Source organism: Thunnus maccoyii, chromosome 24, assembly GCF_910596095.1.
Source record: "Thunnus maccoyii chromosome 24, fThuMac1.1, whole genome shotgun sequence".
Lineage (NCBI taxonomy): Eukaryota > Metazoa > Chordata > Actinopteri > Scombriformes > Scombridae > Thunnus > Thunnus maccoyii.
In genome coordinates, this window is record NC_056556.1 from 1,058,346 (window position 1) to 1,069,056 (window position 10,711).

The 10,711-nt window shown below is 35.1% G+C and overlaps 2 protein-coding genes across 2 annotated transcripts in view; both read right to left on the reverse strand.

Annotated features, from left to right (window-relative positions):
• Positions 1-10,711, reverse strand: part of LOC121891678 (protein NLRC3-like) — a 1,105,688-nt gene that overhangs the window by 499,781 nt on the left and 595,196 nt on the right. The gene's annotated exons all lie outside the window — the stretch shown is intronic.
• creg1 (cellular repressor of E1A-stimulated genes 1) lies at positions 2,774-9,637 on the reverse strand. Its single transcript, XM_042404298.1, has 5 exons — positions 9,222-9,637; positions 6,452-6,571; positions 6,231-6,344; positions 4,717-4,805; positions 2,774-3,837 (listed from the first exon to the last, which is right to left on the reverse strand). Exons 1-4 carry the CDS (start codon positions 9,516-9,518, stop codon positions 4,719-4,721), a joined length of 618 nt encoding a protein of 205 aa, XP_042260232.1. The 5' UTR covers positions 9,519-9,637; the 3' UTR covers positions 2,774-3,837; positions 4,717-4,718.

Sequence of the window (10,711 nt, forward strand, 5' to 3'; positions counted from 1 at the left end):
TTTTCAGTAAATCATCAGGGGGCAACCGAAATCTTAATGTGTACAGAACTGGAGGGGGGAGGATTATCTTCCTGCTAATGGTTTCATTTATGTTCTAGTTTTTGGTGTTTATACAGATGCTTTTTCATTTTTAAAGTAGTTTTTTTATTTCCAGAATTCAGGTCTGGAGAGAGATAAACCAGATGACATCACTATGACGTCATCGGGGTTATTCCCCTCAGCTGTACTGACTTTATACTGAATAAAAACAATCCTCAAAACTGAATTATTGTCCTTTATACAAATGAGTTCCGATGGTGCTCTTAACACACAATTTCTAAACATAATTCAGTGTCTGAAACTGAACCGTTTCTCTACATAACGGTTTATTAGTTGCATTAAAGGCTCTTACAGCCAGTGGTAGAAAGTAACTAAGTACATTTACTCCAGTACTGTATTTAAGTTCAGTTTTGAGGTACTTGTACTTTACTTGAGTATTTCCATGTGATGCTACTTTATACTTTCTACTCCACTACATCGGGGCAGCCAGTGGCGCCGAGGGCCGTCTTAATGACAGGTGCCATTGCTTCTAAATACACACCTGTACACCTTCTTAATATTTTTCCTTTCTTTTTCAATGAAACAAAGTAGTTGTGTGCACATCCACAAAACCTCAGTATACAAAAAATGCAGTGCAAATAAAGAAAAAGGGGCTCTGATTCAGTGTGCGGGCGCTCCTTCTATCTAGTTTCCTTTATTTTTCCCCATTGACCTGTCTGGGTTTTCATCTGGTTTGATTTTTTGAAGCCTTACTGGTTGTCAGTTTTCACCCGACATCCACCAAACACTCGTTGAATAGCACCTTGACCCCCACCTTCCTTTTCGCCCGGAGGACTGAGAGGACGTTGTCTGAGCTGGAGGTACAATCGTTGCACTTTTTTGGACTCCAATCTAAGATCTCTCCTAGGACGCCAACATAGTCAGGGCCGGCCCTGCACTACATTTATATGACATCTTTAGTTACTTTTGAAGATTTGACACAATGGATAATATAACAAGCTTTTAAAATACAACACATTGTTAAAGATGAAACCAGTGGTTTCCAACCTTTTTGTCTTTTGACGTCTTACAAAAAGCAGTGTGTAGTCGGGGTCACATTTCACATGTCTATGAGTTGTTAACAGCTCCACCAAATAGTGATTTTTCCCTCTAAACTTCTCACATGCTTTCATTTCAATAAATGTTCAAATGATCCAATATTTCAGCAAAAATCAAAGATTAGAGAAAAAGTCCAAAAACTGAAAACAGATTTGTGTATCAGAACTTTGTTTTTTCTTCTTTCCTCTCCCATTAATCATCTCACCACCCCTCAGATTTATCTGCTGACCCTTTGGAGGGGCCCGACCCCTAGGTTGGGAACCACTGGACTAAACTAGCTAACTGTATATAAAGTAGTGTAAACTAGCTCCACCTCCAGCAGCTACAACAGTAACATGCTGCTCTAACACTGATGCTTCACTATTAATAATCTAACACTTTGTTGGACATCCATCAACGCTCATAAAGTTGGAAAATATCACACTTTACATTTAATGACTAAAACTTGGAGAGTGATGCCTCTTTCTTTAGGGAACATCCTTGTGTTGATGCTAATGCTAGCTTCTAGCACATTTGTTAGCTTGTGTGGTAATTAGACATTTTAAATGCTACACATTTCTGCTAACGTTAGCTTAACTAGCTAACCAAATTATATTTTCTGAACACAAAATCAATCAGATGAATCAAAGAAACGGTCAATAAACTTTAATAAACAGACTCTTTGCTTTCTACGTTCCAATAATAGTATGTTGTTTAATGTTTGTTGGTATAAATCATAATGAGTTAAAATAAGATTTCACTAAATCTAAAAAAAAAAAAAAATCAATAAAAACAGACAAAGTGAAGCCATCTTCTGTTTTTTTTAATGCAAAACTTTATTTATAGAAATCATACAATCTCTTTACAAAAATATTTAATTGAATTCTTTAAAGTTATAATGAAAGACATATCATAACATTTATGGAGTATAAAATGATGTTTAAGGCGTCACAGGAGCAGCAGATTCAGTTGACTTTAGAAGTTTTTGATCTGTGATCAAAAGTATTATCAATTTATGAAAGTGACAATATGTAATTACACATATTCTGTAGACCAGAGTGTACAGATGAAGTCTCCCAGTGAGTTCAGATATTTTAATGTCAAACTGTTTCCAAGACTTAAAGAACAAACACTAAAAACAAGGATTAGTTTGTTAGCGTTCAATAACTACACATCCAATGAGGTTTGAACAGCATGCTGATGGCTAAGAATCATGGGAAATGTAGTTTTTTTTTTTAAAAGATTAAAGAATGAACTATACTATTCCTAATCATATACATTCAACTTTGGGCTTTTTCTTGTAGTAAGAAGCTCATTCAGCAGAAAACTTTATTATTAGCTGTAAACCAGTAAAAACCTGCTGGATTATATTTTGGCGTTTGTAGATGAACATGTATTCATAACTTACACTAACATTACTTCCGCCTGTGAATCCGCGTGTGGTTCTGTTCACCTGTGACAAAGTTAAAAAGTGCAGTGCAAAAGTTGTGTTTTTAGTGCAAATCCCTTCGAATCAAACAACTTAAATCTTTGCGTTTGTGAACGTTTGTGTTGAGCTGTAACGGAGCCGCAAAACCAAACCAGGGAAAAGGAAAAAAATCTACAGATGAAAGTGTTTCCTGCTTCAGTATAAATGGTACAAAGGTTCATTTTTCAGTTTGTCATATTGTTTCTATCATGTGGAAATCTATTTATCTTCAATCTGGGTGACTTTCATGCTTACAAACTAAACTTCATCTTTTAGTTTTGAATTGTTTTAAATGTGTTTTATTGACTTTAACATCTGTCTGCAGACGTTTTTAAATAAAAACACAAATGATTCTCACTGAAAGCTGCTGTTGTTCTGCAGCGGAGCAAAATATCAAACATTTGTAATCATGTTTTTGAGTCTAGTTCAGTTTGACTTCACCTCTCCTGTGTTTTTTTTTAGGGTTTGCATATAAACACAACGGCTCCCTCCAGCGGTCAAACTGCAGCACTGCAGCCGACATCTTATTTATAACAAAAACACACACTTAATATTTCACACAAAGGCTTTTAAATGTGTTTTAAATCTGTGCACACGTCTAATCTATAATCACACCTTTTATATTTTATAACTCTGATCAACAACAAAAACCTGAGGTTTATTGGTAGTTTGAATTTTAAACCACAACAACAATCAGCTGACTGATCAGATCAATAAATAATCAAAATTTTGTTAATTTAACAGTCAACTTTGTTTTTTTATGTTCAATACTGTTGATTATTGGAAAGTCCAGCTGTCAAATTATATTAAATGTTCTGAAATTACCAAATTATTCATTTTAAAGAATTTTAAAAATGCTTTCTATTTTTATTCCTAAATTTGATTGAATTTAAATGATTTCATGCGGTGTGAAGTTACTTTCAGTGATTAAAATGCTTGTAAATTGATGATCAGTTGCTGCAATTGGATTTGCAATTGATTGATCAGCTGTGAGTAAATTTGGTATTTTTTTTAGATCGGCTCAGTTTTTCAACTCTCTAATTTTTCCATCATATTTATTGATCGCAGTTGATTTTTTTGTTACTTCCGCTCGTCACAGATTCTGATACTGAAGCGTTGAGCAGCGTCGCTCCGGTAGTTTAAAGTTGAAGACGTCGTCTTGTAGAAAGATTCAAACTGACAACCTGCTCAGATCCTGTCAGACTTCTTCCAGGTCGCAGGTTTCGATCCCCGATCTGTTCGCCATCAGCGTCCTGAGCAGAAACGACAACAGTGAACATCAGTTATCAATGTCAAAAAGAAGAAGAAGCAGTTTCATAATCATCTGCTGCTCGACTTCATCAGAAGTGCTGTAAATAACTGTTGTAAATATTCTTCCGACTCTTTTTAAATATATTGTAATCTGGTTTCTTTCTTTGACCTGACTGAGTAAAGTGCACAGGTTTCCACTGTGTGTTTACCTTCTACCTGTGAAAATGACTTTAAGTCTCTTGAATAAAGAGAAATGACCTGTGAGAGACCATTTCTACCAGAAGTGAGTAAAAAAATGCAGATGAAAAGTTGTGAATGATGAAAACTAAGTCAAAATCTTAAAATAATACATGAAAATCAAGAGATAAGCCAATTTTTTTTACTTTTTAATTCAAAATAATGAGACCACTTTTGACTTAAAATGTCAAAATGATCAGAATCAGTTTTATTTTATTTATAAGTACGTTTATACAAACATCACTATCACTAATATGTACAAGCAAGTAGGTGAAAAAATAGATACATACTTAATAACAATGTCACCATATTTTGACATCAGTATGTCTCAGTTTTGATTCACTGTGAGTTTTTTTATTCTTGTCATTCTCAGCATTTCATTTATATGTTTGTTTTGGTTTTGTGGCAGACTTTGGTGTTTGGTGTGTGAAGCCACCTTACATCCTTTATTTTTACAGAACAGGTAGTGAAAGTGACCAACGTGACTAATTTATAACATATTGTGACCACTGTGGTCTGATCAGCTGACGAATAAAACCATAACGAAGATTCATGAATGCGCCTTTAAAAGATTATGTTGCAGTTTTTCAAAGACAACCACAAACAGAAGAAGAAGAAGAACTACAAAACCCAGCAGCTCTGACCGTCAGTGGTGCTTCCTGTTCGGCGCGGCCTGGAAGTATTCCTCCGGGGTGACCGTCTTCACCCCGCCAAAATAATCCAACACCCACACCTGCAACATGACAGCAGTAATTACTGAGACATCTTTGACTGGTCTAAACTGGTCTAAACCAGTTTGACTGACCAGTACTACAGAGATTACTGCTGTTTGGAGCAGTACTAGTAGTAGCAGAGGTAGCATTACCAGTGTAATAGTAACAGTAGTGGAAATACCAGTAGTAGTAGTACAGGGAGTAGCATTAGGAGCAGTATGAGGTAGTAGTAACAACTGTAATAACAATAGTTGTCTTAGTAGTAGTGTTCATAATAACAGCAGTATACTATAGTGTAGTAGTAGTAGCGGCAAAGTAATAGTAGTTTATAGTTGTAGTAGTGATAGTAGTAGCAGGAAAGTAGTAGTTTATCGTCTAGTAGTAGTAGTATCAGTAGTTTATAGTAGCAATAGTAACAGTAATAATAATAGTAGTAATAATAGTAGTAATAACAGTAGTGTAGTAGCAGTAATAGTAGTAGTAAAGTAATAGTGGTAATAACAGTAGTAGTACTAGTAGTAGTAATATAATAGTAGAAATAGTAGTAACAGTAGTAGTAATAGTAATAGTAGTGATAGTAATAGTAGTAATAGTAGTAATGGTAATAGTAATAATAGTAGTAGTAGAAATAGTAATAGTAGTAGTAATAGTAATAGTAGTAATAGTGATAGTAATAGTAGTAATAGTAGTAATAGTATTAGTAATAATAGTAGTAGTAGAAATAGTGATAGTAGTAGTAATAGTGATAGTAATAGTAGTAATAGTGATAGTAATAGTAGTAATAGTAGTAATAGTAGTAGAAATAATAGTAGTAGTAGAAATAGTAACAGTAGTAGTAATAGTGATAGTAATAGTAGAAATAGTAGTAGTAATAGTAATAGTAGTAATAGTGATAGTAATAGTAGTAATAGTAGTAATGGTAATAGTAGTAATAGTAATAGTAGTAGTAGTAGTAATAGTAATAGTGATAGTAATAGTAGTAATAGTGATAGTAATAGTAGTAACAGTAATAGCAGTAATAGTAATAGTAGTAGTAGTAGTAATAGTAATAGTGATAGTGATAGTAGTAATAGTAGAAGTAGTAATAGTAATAGTAGTTGTAGTAATAGTAATAGTAATAGTGATAGTAATAGTAGTAATAGTGATAGTAATAGTAGTAGTAGTAATAGTAATAGTAGTAATAGTGATAGTAATAGTAGTAATAGTGATAGTAATAGTAGTAATAGTGATAGTAGTAATAGTAATAGTAGTAATAGTAATAGTAATAGTGGTAATAGTGATAGTAATAGTAGTAATAGTGATAGTAATAGTAATAATAGTAATAGTAATAGTGGTAATAGTGATAGTAATAGTAGTAATAGTGATAGTAATAGTAATAGTGATAGTAATAGTAGTAATAGTGATAGTAATAGTAGTAATAGTGATAGTAATAGTAGTACTGGTACCTGAGTAATGTTGAACTTGGCGAAGAACCAGTTGTGATCAGACGGCCAGTCGATCATCTCTGGGTGTCGACTGAAGAGCGCTTTCTTAGCAAACTCCGCCTCTGTCCCATTCAGCTGACCAAGAGGAATGAGAGGAGGGTCATGTGACTACTCAGACTTTACCACCTGGACACACAGGTGTGTGTGTGTGTGTGTGTGTGTGTGTGTTTGTGTGTTTATACCTCCAGCACAGATCCAGAGAGGATGATGTGAGCACAGAGAGGACTCTGAGGGTCGAAGCCCTGCTGCCTGCAGTAGTCGGTCTGAGCCAGAGACATGGACAGAGACGCCGCAGGGTTCGCCTGGAGGGAGACAGGCAACTCACTTTAACTGACACTTTAACTGCTTTCAGCTCATCTGTTCATATTAAACTGAAGCTTCAACTGCTTTCAGATCGTCTGTTCATATTTAACTGACACTTCAACTGCTTTCAGCTCTTCTGTTCATATTAAACTGACACTTCAACTGCTTTCAGCTCGTCTGTTCATATTAAACTGACACTTCAACTGCTTTCAGCTCTTCTGTTCATATTGAACTGACACTTCAACTGCTTTCAGCTCTTCTGTTCATATTGAACTGACACTTCAACTGCTTTCAGCTCTTCTGTTCATATTAAACTGACACTTCAACTGATTTCAGCTCGTCTGTTCATATTAAACTGACACTTCAACTGCTTTCAGCTCTTCTGTTCATATTAAACTGACACTTCAACTGCTTTCAGCTCTTTTGTTCATATTTAACTGACGCTTCAACTGCTTTCAGCTCTTCTGTTCATATTAAACTGACACTTCAACTGCTTTCAGCTCTTCTGTTCATATTTAACTGACACTTTAACTGCTTTCAGCTTTACCCGTTAAAATTACTGACACTTCAACTGCTTATACCTCCTATATTTAAACACTTCAACTTTACACTTGACACTCCAACTGATATTTGCTTTCAGTGTTTACATTTGAACTGACACTTTAACTCGTTGAACCCTTCAACTCGTCACACTTCAGCTGACTTTTTAACTGACACTTTAATTCCTTACACGTGTATTGACATAAACTATTTTCATAATTGACACTGTTTGAATTTAAACTAACATACCAACTCATTTCATCACTTTCACTTCAACTTCCCTCAATTCAGCTCCTTCCAGCACTTCTGCTGTTACTCTAAGTTGAGTTTCTTTTTCAGTAATTCTGTTTTTAAATGTCACTTTAAATGCTTTCAGCGCTTCAACTTTAGATTTTACTGCCATAAAAGCACATTCCAAACACTCCAGACTTGGATATTGTTTCATATATTTTAACGACACACTGCTGTTTGATGACATATGACAAAAGTTTCTCTGAACTTTAAACCTTCTTTTTTACAACAAAGTTGTTGTAAAGAACTTAAAGAACATTTATAACTAACTGAAAACTTGTAAAATACTTCTTATCTGTCTTTTTAGCGACTTAAGACATTTTCAGGCCGTAAACACAGACGGTACTTTATGTTTCTGCTGTTTATCACTCTGTGGTTCTCTGTCACATGGTCACATGATCACATGATCACATGACCACAGCTCTGACATGTGACTTTTCCTCCCAAACTGCTGAGTCGCTCTGTGGGAAAAAAACTGCTGTGTCATGGTAGAGCCTCTGCTGTTGCATAAATCCTCAGACACGTTTTCATAACTGTGCAGAACAGCTACATTTCACGAAAACACTAATTCAAGGCAACGTGCACCAAATTTCACTAATAAAATTTTTCTGTTTCCTAACTGCAAATATGAAACTGCTGTATAATAAAGATAATAATAAAGAAATATTTAGGGTATTATAGATACAAAAGAACATAAAATACTGCAAGGCCACTTTAAATTCACAAAAGATGTTACTGAAATAAAGGTTTCAAGAAATATTGTTTAAATACTGCAGAAAACAAATAAACTTTACACTACACAGACATAAAAACACCAAAAATATTATATAAACTCAAGTCCTTGATACTTCTTTACACACTAAACATTTATAAGACTATTATAGAAATACAATAGATGATTTTAAGTTTTCAGTAAGTCAGTAAGACTTCATGATAGTTGTAAACACTGCAGACAGTGTATAAGGTTGCATATGAATATTATTATTATATTATTTAAAACAGCAGAGGAAATAATAGAAAATGAATAGAAGTCTATGATACTTAAAACACTATAAATCCCTATAGGAGTTCTGTACAGATACTATAAGATAATTAATTGATTGATCTTTAATAATTTAACTTTCTTTATGGTAGTTTTGAAAACTACACAAAGTTTAAGATTGAAAAGGAATATTAGAAATATTTCATGGATGATAACAGAAAGTTATTTACAGCCTTTATAGTTTGAAGTAAAGTCTGTGATACTCTGAATGCTTTACAGCCCGATAAGAATATTACAGAAACATCACAGGACACAATACAAGCTAATGGAGGTCTCAATAGTTTTTAGTAAAATCTGATAATTTCAAATGTAGTTCTGAACAGTCAACTCCCAACAAACTGCTGTATGGATACTACAGAGATAACAGAGAGTAAACAGCAGCTTATTTTTCAACGTAGTCCTGAACGCTGCAGACTGACTATGAGGCAGTTTCAATAGAAACTTATTATGATTAAACTTTACAACAGTCTTTGTGGTCATTATTAGCACCTGTAGCGATATTATACTAACACTAGAGGAGATAATAGAGAGTCAGTGGCAGTTTTACTACATTTTGTGCTTTTTAAACATAGTTTTGAAGACTGGAGGCTCATTATTAGCACCTGTAACAATATTATAGTAACACTAGAGGAGATGATATAAAATTAATTGGAATTTCACTAAACTCTGTTCTTTTTAAAACGAGGTTTTGAACACTCAGACTCATTACAAGCAGTTTACATTAAGTTTATGGTCATTCTGAATACTTCAAGTACGCTGCACTGCTGGACCAGTACCTCCAGGTCCTGCACGGAGATCTCCATACGGGTCAGGTACATGTAGGGCACCCCGGTGCTGGAGCCATGCAGACCGTCGCTGACCGAGAAGACGTTGGAGAACGGCTGCCCAACCACCGGCTTGTGGGTGGAGATGGTGGCCATGGAGGCCCAGTCGCACTGATGGGCGATGAAGCGGGCGACCCGGGCCACCTGGTCGTGAGGGGGGATCCACACCCGGGAGGAGGAGGACGGGGAGAGGGAGGCCCAGAGGAGGCCGAGGAGGAAAACGCACGCAGCCCGCAGAACAACGCTCATTGTCGGTTTCGGAGTGTGGAGGACAGTCGGTAAGACGAACCGGAGGACGACTTATAAACAACACTCCGAGATCCGGTACGGAGTGTCAAAATAAAAGCCCTCTCCCCGGCCGACTGATTTTCAAAATAAAAGAAGTGATGGTTACAACATGAAACGGCCGCATTCGACTTTCAAAGTAAAAGTCGCACCGACGGAAGTCCGCTCAACGACTGGTTTTATATTTGGTCATTTCGAACATGTAACAAATAAAAAACAAATCAAGGATAACAAATAAAATAAGTAGTAAACATATACAGCAAACTCTCAATAAACAAACTCTTATAAACATAAATAAATATTACATGTGGAGCAGGAAGAGTATACACTCAATGACCCTTCCCTTTCTTCATAACTCAAACAATTAACTCAATATTTATCATATATACAACTCACGAACAACTACCCCAATCTTATTATATTGAACTGATTTATATTCAGACGTCTGTATCCAAACATTCCACAAATTTACTCATAAATAGAAATACACATACTCTTCTGAGTTAAACTTTCCCTTAAATGATAACCCTCCTCTCTGTCTAAGAACATTTTTGTATGTTACCTGAAGGTTTCTTGCTTTATAGATTAATTGTGCAGCCTTGAATTCTACAAGCACGTGACTTTAAAACCAGCGTGTTAGTGTATCCATGATGTCCTACATTATTAACTATGCTTACAGCTCTTTTTTATATTATGCTGAATGAGTGTAAGTTGCTTTTGTAGGTGTTACTTCACACAGTAACTCAGATACAGTTACACAAGTGAACCAAACAGTGTTCAGTGTTTTATGATCCAGAATGTCTCGTCTTGTATCTTATATAAGGTTTCCAGTTGATTTTATGGTCTAAATCACACCCAGAAATGTATTTTCCATAAACTCTTTCTATGTCAACAATGTCTATCATCACTTTTACGTGTTTTACAATTTAAACAGCATGTTTAGTAATCATCAATAGTTGTTATCTCTCCTACTACCTTATAGTCCAGGTCTCAGATATAGATATTGATATTACATTAAATGGTTTCTTAAATTGACTTAAATATTCTCTGATGTTTTGAAAGTTTGCATAAAAACTTCTGCTGTTAAAGCGAATAATTGACTTCATGTTGAACTGATCATCTGCGTAGCAACAACTGTTGAGATTGTTGAAGTCAAC

Bases quoted from the DNA above. Each gene is read 5' to 3' on its own strand.
- creg1 (XM_042404298.1), bottom strand. From the start codon at position 9,518: ATGAGCGTTGTTCTGCGGGCTGCGTGCGTTTTCCTCCTCGGCCTCCTC. The intron at 6,572-9,221 runs GTACTGGTCCAG...GTCTCCCTCCAG, and splicing joins TCTCCGTGCAGGACCTGGAG to GCGAACCCTGCGGCGTCTCT. The intron at 6,345-6,451 runs GTATAAACACAC...CCTCTTGGTCAG, and splicing joins TCTCTGGATCTGTGCTGGAG to CTGAATGGGACAGAGGCGGA.